Source organism: Bos javanicus, chromosome 15, assembly GCF_032452875.1.
Source record: "Bos javanicus breed banteng chromosome 15, ARS-OSU_banteng_1.0, whole genome shotgun sequence".
NCBI classification, from domain to species: Eukaryota; Metazoa; Chordata; class Mammalia; order Artiodactyla; family Bovidae; genus Bos; species Bos javanicus.
This window is the reverse complement of record NC_083882.1, coordinates 40,822,489-40,839,617: the sequence shown is the minus strand read 5'-3', so window position 1 is coordinate 40,839,617 and position 17,129 is coordinate 40,822,489. Positions and strand designations below refer to the sequence as shown.

At 49.1% G+C, this 17,129-nt stretch overlaps 1 protein-coding gene across 1 annotated transcript in view; it reads right to left on the bottom strand.

Moving 5' to 3' along the window:
• Positions 1 to 6,396: 6,396 nt before the first annotated feature.
• Positions 6,397 to 17,129, bottom strand: part of DKK3 (dickkopf WNT signaling pathway inhibitor 3) — a 49,966-nt gene continuing 39,233 nt past the window's right edge. Inside the window, exons 5-8 of the mRNA XM_061440788.1 lie at positions 11,556 to 11,648; positions 10,085 to 10,229; positions 8,797 to 8,953; positions 6,397 to 7,982 (exon numbers count right to left, since the gene is read on the bottom strand). Coding sequence (XP_061296772.1) covers positions 7,763 to 7,982; positions 8,797 to 8,953; positions 10,085 to 10,229; positions 11,556 to 11,648 — 615 coding nt within the window. The 3' untranslated portion in view covers positions 6,397 to 7,762. The remainder of the gene's footprint in view (positions 7,983 to 8,796; positions 8,954 to 10,084; positions 10,230 to 11,555; positions 11,649 to 17,129) is intronic.

The window sequence follows — 17,129 nt, the reverse complement described above, 5'->3', positions numbered from 1 at the left end:
ACCCAGTAAAGAATCGTGAAGTTGTGTTTTTATTTTTTTCATTTTTGGCAAAGTATTAAGAACATTATTCTAGAACATCAAAACATTTCCCTAGACCGCTCCCAGCAGGTGGCAGCTCAAATTGCTGCAATGTTGTAATTATAACTGATTGTACATAAGTTATGGATGTAGAGAATTCGTTTCACTCGTTCATTCAGCATGTAAATAAAATCGATCCTGTTGAGTTACCATAATTGCAGTTCAACTATTTCCCATGGTTATTCCTTTTACATATCACTCATGATGTACATTTGTGTACATGGAGAGGTATAGCAGTCTATGTAAACGTAGCCCTCAGTGAGCTTCCTCAGCACTGGGTCCCATACGATGGTATTTGCCCTTGTTAATGAGGTTTTTCTGTTCAGTGGCTTCAGTTTTTTTCCTTTTATACATTTATTTTTGAAGTTTTACTTCAAGTTTGAATCTTTTAAAACCTTGTAAGTCCCAGTTTAATTTTTGGAGTTGACACGTAGTTACATGTAGTTTAACTTTGGGGAAACGTCTTAACATTGTGTTGAATAAACTTGCTAGGAAGTCAGGTCATGGCACAGGCTAATACAGTCACCATGATTTCATTGCAGAGTCTGTTAGAATCCACAAGTTTGCTAAATACAGCTATTTAGTGAACACAATTCTACGTCAATTTTGAAAATGCCATCTAATTTATAAAAATCAATAAAAAGGTTTTGGTAAAACTTTTTCATGCCAGATGCTGTTTACAACAATGAACATGCCAGTAAAACATTTGTTCATTCTGTGGTGTTATTTTAGTCATTAAACTTTTGTGGATGAAGAATCCGGGTTCAGAAGAGATCTGTTTTCTTTCAATATAACATTTTGTAACATTGAATAGTTAATTCTGTGATAATGTATGTTTACAGTAAAGTTCTCGTAAGAGAGATGAAAAGATGTTAATATTTAACTTTGGAGGATCCTGTCAATATTTCAAAATCAAAAATTTACCCTTTTTTCCCTTTTAAGAAAGAATTAAAAAAGTGTTAACAAAGGTTGGTTGCAGTTTGAATATAATGATTGAGAATTCCATAATATCTTAAAAGTCTCCACAAGGGGGAGAAAAAAATCTTTTCTAAGGTATTTTTGTGGCTAATTTTTATTCTATATAGACTATGTAGCATTCTGCTAAATTGAATGGCAGTACTATTCTGGATTTGCATTAGTAGACTTGATGGTATTTTCAGAGGAAAAACATTAAGCATTTGTAACAAGTTGTCTTTCGGACCACTTAGATTTTCTGGTGTAACCTGATGGCTACTTGGTTCTGGTACAGGCCTGCTTACCTGGGATACAGGGGTTAGTAAATGTGGTTTCTGCTTTCAAGGACTGATTGTGGAACAGAGGAGACCGATTTGTTAACAAAATGGGTTTGGGGTCTTGTTTGGTTTGGTGTTCCTGTGAGAGTAAATAGTAAACTTTGCATACTGCTCCTCGTCCTGTGCCTTCTACCTGTGTTTTGTTTGTTTCGTGTTTGCTGCTTCTAATTGCAGGCATATTACAAACACCAAGAGTAAAGAAAATGTGTATTTCATTATAGAAGAGAAAAAGCTTTTTGCTCTTCAGTGCACTTTAAAAATCTCAGTAGAAAAGGTGATTTCAAACTGATTTGTGGCAATGGAAGCAGTATTTGCGGTGAAGAGATTCATGTGTCAGCCTTCCTCAGAGAATCAAGTAAGCACCTCTAAGCCAAGGGACAGTGGAACCTGGTGATCACTCATCTGCTGAATCTTCTGAGGCTGTGGCAGGCCACATACAATAAAGTGTGACCCTGCCCCCCATGGCGTACGCCAAAGTTTTGAAGCGGTCTTACTGTGGGGCACACGAGTTTGTGTCAGCCAGGAACACTCAGTGAGAACCAGGTACTTTCATATCTGTGGCAGGGGCTGAAGGTCAGGGGTGAATTCTGGCCAGAGAAACAAGAGCTGTTTTCACGACTCTGCTTTGGTTATTTAGCTGGTCTGTACAGAGGTTTGCTAGATAAACGTCTACTCAAACTAAGGGATAGCAGTCCATAACAAGATAAAAAAGAGTGAGGAAAGGAACTCTATACTACACAGTGTTTGGTAATCTCTTTTAGAATGGAAACGATTGATCCTTTAACTTTTTGAGAAAATGGGAGTGAATTCTGCCACAGTCAATTAGCTGTTGGTTGCCGGGCTGCACTGTTAGGAATGGTATCTAGGCTGAAAGACAGCTACAGATTTCCAGCATGGTCCGAGCTGAAGAGTGCACAGTATCAGCACTGCAGTGTTACTGCTAAATCTGGAAGTGACCTGTGAATGTATAGAATACAATAAAATCTTTTATTCTGGTTCATCTGCTAGTTTTTCCTTTTCAATTGGCTGCTGTTCTTCTGAATTTTGTCCCTTTGTTTAGCATAAAAAATAACCAACTCTTGCACTTGTGACTTGCAAATTATAGTCTAGACAGTATGTAATAGAAGATAATCTGAATTAGTAAGATTTTTTTTTTTTGCTAAAAGTATTCCATCTAAACAATTTCTAATTTTTGCAAAACAATATTTTGGTCACTAGCAGTCAAAAGCCTTCTAGGGCCAAAAATCCTTAAATCGAAGGCAAAATTGTGTGCATGTATAGTTTTCTAGGGGTGTAGTAAATGCTTTTTTTAAAATCAGGTTTCCAAAAGAGTTCACCAGCCAAATAAAGTTTGTAGTCACATAGGCTTGAGGTACAGGACATCAGAAGATGCTCCTTCAGCGTCCTTTGTGGGGAAGGGGGTGCAATGGGCATTTGGTTAGATACAGTGTTAATTTTCGAAACTTTACTTTCAGAAACAATACTTGACAAATTCATGAGTGCCTTAAATCAGGTTTAACTGTTTAGAAAAGACTAGGGGCCAAGTTAGGAGGGCAAAAGAGTGCTGGGGAGGGGTGTTCTGCCCATCCCCCGTGATAGTACAACCACCTACTTCCCTCACTGGTCTTTAACTGGTCAGGGCCTGAGAATTTACCATGTCGGGGGATCATTAGTGGACCCCAGAACCTTGCCTTACGGTGAGGACCATGCTCTGTCTCTGCTTCCTCTGTTCACAGCCTATCCCTTCCACCAGTATAGAGGGCGTGCTCCACGTTCAGCCTTTTATAATGCTGAAGTAACCAACTGAAGTATCACCTTGTTGAGATACGAATAGTAGAGTGGTTCTGTTTTTCCAGTAACTGTGCCAGCTGTGTTTTATTGAATACAGTTTCACCCTGGAAGAGGACTCTCGCAGTTCTGTAACTTTTAAGTCACTTTGCATTATTCAAACAATCTGATGAAGTTTTTTAGTCATTTGATTCAAAGGTCTCCACCCCTCAACACACACACACTGCCTGCTGGATGTGATGCTGTCTGCTTAGCAAGGGAAGGAGGCAGTGGTCAGCACTTCCGCTCCCCACTGGCTCGCTCTGCACTAGCTCTGTGGATGGTGGAAAAGGTAAGGAAGAGGGCAAAGAGCAGCCTCCTGTTGGTGGTGGTGAGGTCACTGTCACACACACGTGCATTCCACTATGGTTTATCACAGGATACTGAATCGTTCGTTGTGCTCTACAGTAGGATTTGTTGTTTATCCATTCTATATATGCCACTTAGCATCTGCTAATCCCAAATTCCCAATCCCTGCCCTACTCCCCTCCTTGGCAATCACCAGTCTGTTCTCTGTGTCCATGATTCTGTTTCATAGATAGGTTCATTTACGTCATATTTTAGATCCCACATCTAAGTGATACGGTATTTGTCTTTCTGACTTATTACGATTATTTCTAGTTGCATGCCTGTTAGTTTTATTGCCTCTGCCTCATAGGAAGTCAGAGAGAAATAACCTATTTTCCAAACACTGTGATCTTCCAAAAGGGGATTTCTTACCAGCTCTTTTGTCAACTTAGCTGGGGCAACTGACCTGCTGCTGCTGCAGCCACACCTCTCAGCAAGCCCTATGAGGAGATGCCTAGCTCCATGGCTTTCGGCTCTCTGCCTTTAGAAACCCAGTCTGGCTATCAAAACATAATCACTAATCTAGTCGACTTTCTTGACTCTGGTGGGGATGCACAGATCCCAGGAGTACTTCCTGCCCTGTATCCCACTCTTCCCCCACAGCAGACCACCTTGTTTCTCTCTTCAGCTCTCATCCTTCTGCCTTACATCCCTTTGTCCTGAGTGTGTCAAAAGCCCAAAGAAACAGGGTAGGGAGGCTGGAAATGACTTGGAGGAGTAAAAAGAGGGAGCAGGAAAACAGTACGAAGAGGAAGCTGGGAAGAATCAGCAGCAATCATTTTTGTTCCATTATACTCCTCCTCAGTCTAAGACTGGGTGGGTGGACAAGCCAGCCACTCACCTGTGCAGAAGGTGGGGCTCAGACTCAGAGCTTGTACCAAACACCCAAACCCTTCATTTTCTAAACTTGCTTTCCCATTGCAGGTTGGAAAGCAGGTGGGTTGGGATTCATAAAGCTATATTTTGTTCGCCTTTTGCTTGTTTTTTATTTCAAACAACATAGACTAACAGCACTTTATCTGTCTTGTTTGTGGTTGACTTTAGGAGGAGTCCAGAAATAGCTGACGGCAGGACTGCATTCCTTCTCAACAAATTCAAGGACCCAGACATTTTTCATTCTGTGGTAAGCAGAATAACAGCCCCCCAGAGATACCCGTTTCCTAAACTCCAGACCCTGTGAATATTTAGATCTTCCTGCCTAACCTTTCCTGTTCCTTCTGCCCTCCTGAGAAACTGTCATCTTCGAAAGTCAGTTCCCATGCTGCTTCCCTTCCTGGGAAGGGGAGGCAGGGCGATGCCAGTACCAAACTCCACCTACCCTTTATACATTCCATTAGAATCGTGAGTAGAGATACACCAGCTACTTGAGTCAAGCCTCTCATGTTACATTTTTGTGGCTATGATGACATATATACCTGCATATAAGCTCCAGGAGACAGGAGCCTGGTTTTATCTCCTGTACCACCGTCTCCCTGACACCTTACATAGGGCCTGACATTTAATAGGTACTCAGTAAGTTTTTGGATGAAGTAATTTTCAGCCTCTTCTCTAAATGATAAGTTTACCTCACCTCCCAGCCACTGTGCATTACTTGCAGTTACCCTTCTATACCATCCCTCCTCTTTGCCTCCCTCCATCTGTGGCCCAAAATGCCCTTTCCTATTACTTCTGCCCTCCTGAGCAACTGTCATCTTCGAAAGCCAGTTCCTACCCTGGTTCTCCCAAGCCGTGTGCTCCTTCAGGCTCCTGTAACACTGCGGATGTCAGGTTTCAGGCCTTCTTTCTGTCAATGCTACATTCAGTGTATCTCCCTCACTAGGCTGGGATACCTTCAGGGAAGGGACCCTGTGTGGATCAACTTGGTACCCCTGGGGCATATCACAGCACCTGGGCCTGAGTATCTGGTGACTAATAAGGATGCAGAGTGGTCCTGATGATTGTTGACACTAAAGAGAGAACAGCCGTATATCACATCTTTAAATTATCAGTATATCCTGGGCATACTGTACTAGATAATTGTTCTTGTTTGATGTCTCTTTCACTTCAGCTTTTTGAGTCTCCATTTCATCTGCTAAATGAAGAAAATACTCATGGGTTTAATGAAGATTGAGTTAATATGAGTATACTGTCTATTCTGGTGTCTATCACACATACATCACCCTGGCCTTCATATATAGTAGTTTTATTACTATGAATTATGGGCCCTGAAGAAGATCTGTGTTCGGTCCAGAATTGCAATTAAAGCAGCCTCCCCTCAAAAGGGGCATGTGCTGTGTTGTGTGCTTAGTCGTCCCGTCTTGTCTGACTCTGCGACCCAATGGAGAGAGGAGCCTGGCAGGCTGCAGTCCATGGGATTCTCCAGGCAAGAATACTGGAGTGGTTGGTGTTCCCTCCTCCAGGGGGTCTTCCCAACCCAGAGATTGAACCCAGGTCTCCCGCATTGCAGGTGGATTCTTTACCGTCTGAGTCACTAGGGAAGCCCAAGAATACTGGAGTGGGTAGCCTATCCCTTCTCCAGGGGATCTTCCCGACCTAGGAATTGAACCGAGGTCTCCTGAATTGCAGGCGGATTCTTTACCAGCTGAGCTACCAGGGAAGCCCCAAAAGGGGCTTACACATTCCATTTACTCTTCCAGAGACAGTGAAGCACTGAACTCTTGAGGACTAATTCCCATCCAAAAATGGTTAACATTTCTAAAATATTTTGATGCTTCAGTTGCCAGGAAATTTTGCATTATGGAGGAGTTTTTTTTTTCCTTTTTGGACAATGCAGTTCATTTTTATTTTTTCTGGCTGAAAGGGTTTTCTATTTATGTAAAGTCAAAAAAAGAAGTCCAAGAGTTACAAAAGAGTAGTTTAAGTGATTTATGCTTGGTTTCTAAATGCAACATATGTGTTTATACATAATTTAAAACTCAAAGAAAGCATGCTTATACAATTGTGACTTTAACATTTAATAACTCTGGATGCATACATGATGGAAACAGTCCATGACACCTGAAAATATCATTTATGGAACAGCGTACAACTCAGTGCTCTCAGCTTGGATATTACAACCATATTTCATAGAGCCTTGCTTGGTTTGATTTTCTCCATGTGGCTGATAATGGTCTTCGGTTGTTGGTAAGTGATTTTACAAATTTCATTTATAATCCTGGCCCTACGATTACCTAAGTACTGTTTCTGGCAAGTTAACATATATTATGCTCCAGTCATGTGTACCTTCAAAGCTACTGATGTGACTGACTGCCACAGGGGACAGTGTTAGTACTTTCTGTCTCCACTAGAATGACAGCCACCCCCACAGCAAGGGGCATGCTGTATTTCTAACAGTAGAAGTTTAACCTTACGGGGATGTGTGAACTAGTTTGACTTTCGTTCCAGATATGCCTCAAAAAAAAGAAAAATCTTGTCCTCCTCATAAGGGGGACTTTTGGCACATGGAGGCTGATGGGGAGCAGTAGGGAGAGCACTGGGCATGAGTCACACCTGGGCAATCTGCTCTGGTCTTCACTAGCTGTGTGACTCGGGCAAGCAAGATGACATGTCTGAGCCTCCGAGATCCTGACCAACAAGGAGACCAATACCCTCCTTCAGCAGGCTGTGGTGAAAGGACGTGGACTGCTGCCCTGGCACAGAGGTAGGAGCTGAGTAACACTGCCGAGAGGACAAATGCAGGCAACGCGGAAGACATCTCACCTGCAGCAGCTCAGGGCAGCGTGTGCCTGTGCCCACGGCGGGAACAGCATGACAGATTCACTGGTTGCATTTTCACAGGTTCACGTTTGCAAAGCAGGGCATCCTTCTCCACGTGTCTGAGAGTCAACATTCCCCTAAAACCCATCATGGGGAAATTCTGCATCCTCTTCCGTCCCCTCCCCGCCCCCAACAACACTCAAGGCAATGTCATACAAAACGAAACGTGCCATCTGCCAACCAGCAGAGGCGGAGCCGCCAATACTTTGGACCAGTTTAGCAGCCCTGTTCTGCTTCAGCCTCCCACACCCGTCTTCCCCAGGCACCAGAGCTGTGATTGATGCACAATGGGGCGGGGCGTGCTGGACAACGGTGCAGCCCCTCATGTTGTTTCAAGCCAGAAGGAAAATGTACTGGGAAGAGGCCACAGAAAAAGCCTGGTGAGCCCACACCTAGGGACACAGCTGGGGAAATAAATTAGCTACTTCTATTGCACATCTACCCACACAACAGGCCCGGGTCTAAATCTCCTCTCCCTCCAGCAGCTCAGAGGCGGCCCCGGGCTCCCCGAGAGCCATCTCCACTGACAGGCTCCTCTCCAGGTTCTCCAGCTCCCGGCGCACCTCCTCCATGAAGCCGCCATCTTCATACACATCGGGGGCCTCTCTGGGCACCAGGCTCTCCCCGTCCTCATCACGGCCCCCGACAAAGGTGGGCTTGCACACGTACACCAGGCTGTGGCTGTGGAGGGAGAAATGGGGAGCCCTCAAACTAAGGCCCCGCCCGCTGTGTGACCCCAGCCCAACTTCCCCTAACCCCTTGCCTTCGAACACGCTGATGGAGCGACACCTGTGAGCAGGTGTCCTCAAAGGGCAGCTCTCCCGTGTCTAGCGCAGGTCTGTCCTCCTGTGACTGACCCGCTGGGGCAACCCCAAGGACTCCAAGGTCTGACAGCTTACAGCCCGCTGCCCGCCCAGGCCCCCAGGCAGAAGCAGCCCCTGAGAGCTCACCCGCTGTGCCCGTGGGGAGCCCTGGGCCTCGTGGGCTGGGCCCAGAGTTCTATCTACCTGCCCAGCCACCCTGGATTCTGCTGGGAAAGAAGGCAGAGCAGTGGCCGCTGAGTGAGACGCACACTGAGAAACCAGCTTCCAGCAGGCCTGATGCCTCGCGTCCCTCCGCGGCCTCTAACTGCTGGCTGCTCTCCTGGGCCCCCCTCCTGCCTCTCTGGCTGCACCTTCTGTCTCCTCTGCCCTCTTCTTCTCTTGTTGTCGTCATGATGGGCCTGGGAGCCCTCCCCACCCAGTCTTTTTTTAAGGGCATCTACCCAGGAGGCTTCAGCTCCCCACGTGGATGAATCCAAATCTGTACCCTGGCCATACTCCTGAGCCCTCATTCTAGAGGTCGCCATTGGGCCCTCCATCTGGAAAACCCAAGGACACTTCAAACTAAACCTGTCTTAAATCCACATCTCCCCCCAACTTCTGCTCCTGGGTCCCCACTGGGTGGCACCTCCTCTGCTCTCAGCCCTTGACAGGAAGGACAGGTGGGACCTCACCTATGGGGCTGGCAGAGAAGGCCACTGGCACATGGGCACCGGTCCAAAGCTCCATCGGGCTCCAGCTCCCAGGTGATGAGGTCCAGAAGCCGGCTGGCAGGGTCGTGGCAGAGTTCACCCTCCACGGGCAGGGGTGTGCACACAGGGAACAACAGACCTAGAACCGGTGGAGAGTCACCTCTGCGTGCCCGGCACCAGGCAGGCACCAAGAGAAGGTCAGAGAAACGCGGTGCGGCCCCCCACCTTCCACTTCCTAAGTAGAGGTTAGGATTGAAGACACGGAGTGGTAGGAAACAAGAATAGCAGCATGGGCTCAGGAGGGAACAAGCTGAAAAGGCTTGAGCAGTTAGGACTGCCTGCAAGAGATGGGCTTGTGCTGGGTTTTGAGGCCAGAGGTCTGAAGAAATTAAGACTAGAAAAGGGCATTGAAGTATTTTTGGACAGGCAGGAATTACTGCAACCAAATACATATATATGTGTTCAAAGAAAAACAATCTGGAAGGATATAGGCAAGGTTTATCTGTACCTTCTAGTCTTCCTACATTGAAAATATATTTGTATAATTAAAATATGAGAAGTATATATGTGTGTGTGTGTATATATATATAAAGAAACAGAAATAGAAAAAAAAAGGGGGGTGGGTACACAGCCAAGGCCTGAGGCTGAGCTGGTGAGAAAGGTTGAGGCAATGAGATTCCCAAAAGACCCGAGGAGTGAGTGGAGAGAAAAGGAGGTCAGGTAAGCTGGACCCAGCGAAGGCCTTGGAAGGCCAACAGAAGGGTCTAGCTGAAGTGACAGGACAGGAGCAACCACCGCTCCCAGAGGAATGCTACCAGCGAGCCATGTCCCTGAGGAACCCGCTGGGGCAGCGGGCTCCGCTGGACGGGGGTGGTGGAGGGGCTGGGGGAGCGCTGAGCCCGCCTCCCCGGGGGCAGTGGAAGATGGGGCCACTGGCAGGAAAGTGGGTGGGCCTGGGGATGACGAGCAGGCGGGGTCTGCCCTCATCCACACATCCGGGGGTGTCCCTCCCTCAGGCTCATGCGTCCTGAAAGAATTTAGTTTCTAGGCATCACGGCCCCCCACCTAAAAAAGAGACGGGGACACAGAGAGCTGGCCTTTGGCCCCAGGCAGAGGTCGTGGGGCTGGGACACATACCAATGAGTACTGGGGACCCTGCCCAGGAGGGGGTCCCTGAAAAGGTGTGATGGCGTGGACAGAGCCCCAGGAGGCCCGGTGTGTTGGCGCTTGGGAGAGGGCTTGTCCAGCGCCCAGTGGGGAGCCCGCGCACCTCTCTGGAAGGCACAGCACAGCCCCGGCTGGCAGTCCCTCTGGTTGTCACAGATGGTCCCGTTGCTGCCTGCGGTGGAGGTTTTGGTGCAGCGACCCCACACGCACAGCTGGTCTCCGCAGCACTCGCTGTCTCGGGTGCAGAGCTGCAGAAGGAGGGAAGATATACGATCCAGCTGCTCACAGACCTGGGGGAGCCCAGCCTGTTCCTACTCCTGATCCTGGAGATAGCACAGGTCAGCTAATCCACATCCTCCTCCCATTACAGGCAGGAGGAAACAAAGCTCCTAGTTCTGGGGGCCTTTTAGGGATGCCGAGGGGGGCAGAGATGAGAGCTGGGCTGGTAGAGGGAAACATGGCATCTGCAGGAGTCCTACGCAGCTCGAGATTTTACAAAGGGTAGTCACATCGTCTCGGTTCCCCCACAGACTTGGACCTCGCTTCCTTTTATTAGGTAGGAAGATGGCTTATGGCCCACAGACACAGGCAGCAGTGTGAATCTGACTGCCTGACTAAACTAAGGCCCAAGCCTGGGCAGCCCCGTGGATGGGCGGGCCCTGGGTGCCTCGGCCCTGGAGCCACACAGAGAGTGTGGCACCCAGCAGCCACCCAAGCACAGGTAGGGCCAGGTGGGGCAGCAGGAAGCCCTCGACTTCCTAAACTTGTTATGAGGGAGGGAGGGAGGGTTAGTTGCCCGGTCATGTCTGACTCTTTGGGACCCTGTGGACTGTAGCTCACCAGGCTCTTCCATCTATGGGATTCTCCAGGCAAGAATACTAGAGTGGGTTGCCATGCCCTCCTCCAGGGGATCTTCCCAACTGAATCCACATCTCCTGTGTCTCCTGCATTGGCAGGTGGGTTCTTTACCACTAGCGCCACCTGGGAAGCCCTATCAGGCCGTGTGATTGCCTTAATAACAGAAAGGACAAGAAAGCCTATATATGGCCTGGTCCAAAGCATCTGTTGGGCAGAGGGAGTCTCTCTTCCCTGGCTTCCTGCTTCTTGGTGGAACCTCCATCTAGAATATGCTCTGGCTTCTTTGTGGGCCCCCTTCTAACCCCTCAGAGCAGACTGGGAGGAAGACATGGGGAGTGGGTTTCCCCTTCCCTGCCCAAGGGCTGCCCTGCTGTTGCTTGCTGGGATGGGTCTTCCCCAGGGAAGGGACGAGGTGGGGCCTCCTCCTCAGCCCTCTCTCCCCATCTCTGGTATCTATGAGGCAGGCGATGGGGCCAGAGATCACTAGGCAGGCAGGGTGGCAGCATGTCTGCAGACGGCTTCCTGATCACCCCAGGAGTCAGCCCTGCCGGGCACCATGGACTGGCTCTTTCAAGTGTAGACAGGCTGGGGCCCTTTAGGAGGCTTTCAGGAAGCCCAGCTGAGAACCATGGGCTGCTGGCCTCCTCCCCCAGGTGCCCTTGCCTGGGCCCCCATGGCTCAGGTGCTGCTGCCCCGGGGTCTCTGGGCACACTCACTGTCTGCTGGTCCCGGCACGGCTGGCAGGAGTACTCGAAGCTGGAAAACTGGCAGTACCTGCTGGGCCCGCAGTCCTCGTCAATGATGCACTCCTAGGCGGGGAGGAGGGAGCAGCTTCGTCAGTGATGGGCAGACCAGCTGACCCATGAGCCCTGGAAGGGGCAAGCCCCAGTTTATCCCAGGCTCAGCCTGCGGGAATGGCCTCCAGGATGGCGGGGCCCTCACCCACCCAGCACGCCCAGGCCGCTGCCCTGCAGGGTGCCGCGCCCAGCGCACAGAGTGGAGTCTGTGTACAGCCCTCCCCCTCACATACCCGCGGCGGGAGCACAAAGACTCTGGGCCATTCTTCAAGGCAGAGCAGATGGATTTAATAAGAAGAGCTAATGAGCTCCAGGCTCAGGCGGCTGCACAGGAGAGGCTGGGGTCCAGGCCCAGCAGACCCCGGCTGATAGTGAGGGAAAGGGCTGCAGAAGCTGTGCAGCGGGGTGGTGCAGGGGGCCCTCCTGGGGGTCCTGGTTTGGGGTCCAGGGCTGCCTGGCAAGGAGGTGCCAGTGTTGAAGGAGGAGGGTGTGTCTGGCACCCAGCCCTCCAGCCCAGGTGCCTTCTCAAGGCTGCCAGCCCTGCTTGGCAGGAGAGAGAGTGAAGAAAGGGAGAGAAGGCATCTCACCCCGAGGCCCAGAAGAGGGAGGAGGCCACAGGAGAGGCCGCTGTGGCCCAGTCACCTGTCACTGCAGGAGCATGGCTGCTTTAGCTCCAGACCTGCTGTCAGGCTCAGGCCTGGGGACTGGCAGCTTCCGAGGGAAAGAAGGGCAGAGGAGGTGAAAGGCCTCGGATCAACCACTGACAACCCCTCATGGTGGCATCCCCGGTGGGCTCCGTGTCCCTGACCTCCCTTCATGACTCTACCACCAGGCAGCAGGGAGGGGTTACTTGCCCCACGCTGCCAAGCTGGAAACTGAGGCTTGGAGGGCAAGGGTTCCCCCAGGACAGCACAGTATTCAGGGTAGGGGCTCCCCTCCACCACCAGCCCTTGGCTAAGGGGGCTTAGGGCTCCTGATGTGGCCATCTGAGACCCACGGAGAGAAACTCTACTGAGGCACGTGTTCTGGGACCCCAGCAAACCTTATGAAAGGTCGAGGGGAGGGAGGGACCTGCCTTCTTCTGCCTGGGCATGCGCCATGCTGAAAGCAAGCGTGGAGCCAGACCCAGAGAGGCCCAGATGAGCAGGCCCTGGCCTGAGTGCTCTTGAGCTGAGGTACCTAGGGCTAGTGGGTGTGGACAAGAGCCTGTGGACAGGGTCTTCTAAGGACTCCCCCAGGGCGAGAGCATAAATGCAAGCCTAGGGATCCGCAGGGAAGCTATGGCCAGGCAGCCCAGGGGATGAAGCTCTGTTCCTGGGAGTGACAGGTGTGCACTGCAGGGCTGAGAAGGGCATTCAGTGCAGGGCAACTGTAGGTTTGGCTCCTGCACAGGACAGCTGTAGCCCTGGCCTGGCACTGACCCCCAGCCTGGAACACCCCAGAGCACAGGTCATGCTTCTGTTCACCAAGCAAGGCTCACCCAGCAGAGAGGACCATCAGTCCCACTGGACACCATCTCCCCGCAGTCGCTCTGAGGGATGATGAGCAGGAGGCCAGCCTGGGGACATGGGGCAAGTCACCCGCATGTGCCAGGCTCTGCGTCACCGGGGGCTCCAGCAGGGGCCAGGGCTCTGACACCTCTGAATAAGTGCAAAGTGATTTGAATCTCTTCTGTCACTTCTCAAAAAAGTGTAACCAAGCAGGACCCTCTGGGGCCTCCCTGGGACAGACCCCCATCCCCTGTCCTCTGTTTGCCTCTTGTTGGTAGAAAAACTTTAGCCTCTTCAGGCCTTCCCTGAGTTCCAAAGAACAGATTTAATCAGAGAAGTGAGAAAATGCAGAGCCATAGGAAAACACTCAAGCAAGACAAACTAGTAATGGTTTAGCCATTAAACAAAGTTTGGGACCTTTAGCTCCTCCTCCAGGACTACAGACAATATTCAGAGCCATAGCCTTCAGCTGCTTGACAGACACTAAAACCCCCACCAGGTGGAAGAAGTTACCCGTATGCCGACCACAAACACACAGACCCCAGAAGAGCTGGGACCAGAAGGTTGATGATGGTGACTCCTGATTACCTCGCCACCAACCAATCAGAAGACTGTCCATGAGCTGATCAAACACAGGTGCAACTCTCTCCCTCTTCTTGTCTTGAAAAACACTTTCCTGTGCTCTAGAGCAGGTTCTTATTAGTTATCTATTTTATATATAGTAATGTGCATTTGTCAATCCCAAACTAATAAGAACCTGCTGTAGAGCATGGGCGACTCCACTCAATACTCTGTAATGGCCCATATGGGAAAATAATTTTTTAAAAAAAGAGTGGCTGAATGTAAATATATAACGGATTCACTTTGCTCTACACCTGAAACTAACACAACATCATAAATCAACTATACTCCAATAAAAATTAAAAGCAAAAACCCGTCTCTGAAATCCATCAGGGAGGTCAAGTCTTTTGTGCTCTAGCCACTGGTACCCCCTGCTTGACCTTACAACAAATGCTGCACTTTCCTCCACCACAACCTGGTGTCAGCAGATTGGCTTTACTGCATGTGGGCAAGCAGGCCCAAGTTTGGTTCAGTAACAGAAAGAGAGCACGCTGCCCATCACCTGCAGAACGACCTAAAACTGCTCTTCCCTGTGTCTCCCCAGAGTCCCACTCATCTTGGCTCCACCTCCCACCCACGGCTCCGCCCATGGCTTCCATCACCATGGCAAGCGCAGCAGCTCAGCAGGCAGGGTCTGCCTTTCAGAAGGAGTCACGCTTGTCCCTGGCTCCCAGCACAGCAACCTAAAAAGGTCAGCAGGCCACCACTGCTGTTCTTACTGGTGAGAAAACTGAGTCTCAGAGACGGTGGAAGAGCCTCCTGAATCAGGGGCTGAGCAGGGGGCAGGGCTCTCAGTCTGTGTGACCCCAGAGTCCATAAGTAAAGCACTCAGCCACCGTGCCTTCCTCGACACAGACTCAACTCAGCCAGTTCAACCAGAAGCATCTGACATATTTTCCAAAACAGAGTAGCAAGAACTTGGTGTGGGAGTGAGGGAGAGAAAAGCAGAGGGCCCACAGGCACCAAGGCTCTTCTCTGGACCGGGCTACATTTTGAAGCACTGAGATGCAATCGTGACTATGAGAAGGCCCTTGCCCTCAAAGATTTATCATTTATAATTGAATGATAAAGAAGGGTAAGAATAGAAAACTTACTACCAGAGAAACTAGTTTGTTTTCCTCACAAAGAAAAGATATTTGACCTCACCAATAACCAAGAAGACACCACTTAAAAGAGCAGGGTATCATGCTTTCGCTTAGAGCAGAAACAAAAAGGCTGATCCTGTTTGCACCCCTGCACAATGTCCACACCCTCCTCCCTGGGAGCTGTGGACAAGTCATGTTACACGGCAAGGGGATAAAGTCATGGGTGGAATGAAGCATGCTAATCAGCTGACCTGATGTAAGGAAAGAAGCCCAGGTTTTGCAGGGGCATCCAGCGTAATGGTATGGGGCTTTCTGCATGGCAAGGAGCAGCAGAGTCAGTGTCAGAGCAAAGCCATGTGCAAAGACCCCACCCACCCAGCCATCTAGACCTCACTGGCACTGAACATGGATGTGCCCTGGGCCACGGATCACTCTCTCTCTCTCTAGACCTTCCAGAAGGACCACAGCCCGGTCAACACTTTGATTTCAGTCCACCCTTGGACTTCTGACTTACAGAACCGTAAGATAATAAATTCCTGCTGTTTTTAAACCACTAAATATATGATAGCTTATGATAGTGGATATGATAGCAAGGAGCTCAAACCAGTCAATCATAAAGGAAATGGTGAATATTCACTGGAAGGACTGATGCTGAAGCTCCAATACTTTGGTCACCTGATGTGAAGAGCCAACTCATTGGAAAAGACTCTGATTCTGGGAAAGACTGAAGGCAGGAGGAGAAGGGGATGACAGAGGACAAGATAGTTGGATGGCACCACCGACTTAATGGACATGAGTTTGAGCAAACTCCAGGAGATGGGGAAGGACAGGCAGGCCTGGCATGCTGCAGTCCATGGGGTTGCAAAGAGTCGGACATGACTGAGCGATTGAACAACAACAACAAATACGACTGAACAACAACAAATATACAATAAGTTGTGATAGAAGCGATAGGAAACTAGTATAATATCCGATGTGGGTAGGGATTTGAAAAACTGAGCATTGCCAGATGGTAATTTGCGGGTTATTAAAATTGAAGTAGATATGCTTTGCAGGCAAATTCATCTGCATCTATCAAAAACGTAAATGCATACAGATCCTTTGAGAGAGTATGTCCACTCTGGTGGCTATCCTCAGAAACACTCATCCATCCATATGTGCAATATCCGAGTACAGGGATGTTTCAGGCTACACTGGTATAATATTTACAATCCAGAAATAACGGAAATGCTCAATAAGAGGGGACTGATTAAATTACTGTACAACCATTTCAAGGGAAAGTGGCACCAGGCAGGCACTAAAAAGGATGAGGGAGTTCTTTGCACTGTGATGTTTACAATCCATCAGTAAATAAAACAGACAAGTGTAAGCAGCATGTAATCCCACTTCTGTAAAGCAGAATAACTGTGTAGGACGCGTGTCTGGACCCAGCACAGTGCCTGGCACATGTGGGCACCCGATGGATGTATGGCGAGTGGATGGAACCCCTCGTACATTACCGGAGCAAACCGGCCTATAAAATGCTGACTGTCAGCAATGATTTGGGAAACCGAAGCAAGAAAACATGCACATTCCATTAATTTGATTCCTCATTCTCCAATAATCCTATATGGAATTTTCACTGTATACTTTCTCTTCCAGATCTTTAATTAAAAAGATAATGAGCTGAGAATCTCCTGGTGGAAGAGTGGTTAGGACTTGGTGCTTCCAACCCCTTGCATCGTGGCAAAAAAAAAAAACCCAAATAAACCAGCTAAGACCCTTTCCTGTTCACAGCTCTCCATCAAGAAAAGAACAGGTTCATCCTCAGGAATATCTTCCTTTCCCTGAACTGACTCCTATGCAGAACAAAGCAATCCCTGCAAAGTCACAGCAAAGCAATTAATTTTTTTTCTACATACGGAAAATTTTTCAGCATGGAACTTTGCCAAACACTTCTGAAAAATCCAAATACACTAAAGAGATGGTTTCCTTTGCTGACATGTTTCTGCTACCTCCAGGGGCTCTGGCAGGTTAGTTCAGCATGACTGCCCCCCAAGAAAGCACAGTGCTCTGTTAATGGTCTGCCAGCTCGCTTGCTGTGGGTGTGTATTTCCAGCAGCCTCTAGAAATGCTCTTTGAGAACTGTGATCATACTGGAAACCTTGGAACTTCAAACTGTGAAGAACCCCTAAAGGCCACAAGAGCAGAAACAGAATTCTGGTTTTGCCACTTCATAGCTGTGACCTATCTCACGGCGCTGTGGTGCTGAGTTCGTGGTCTGTTAATGTAGCCATAGCAACAAAAGACAGGGCATC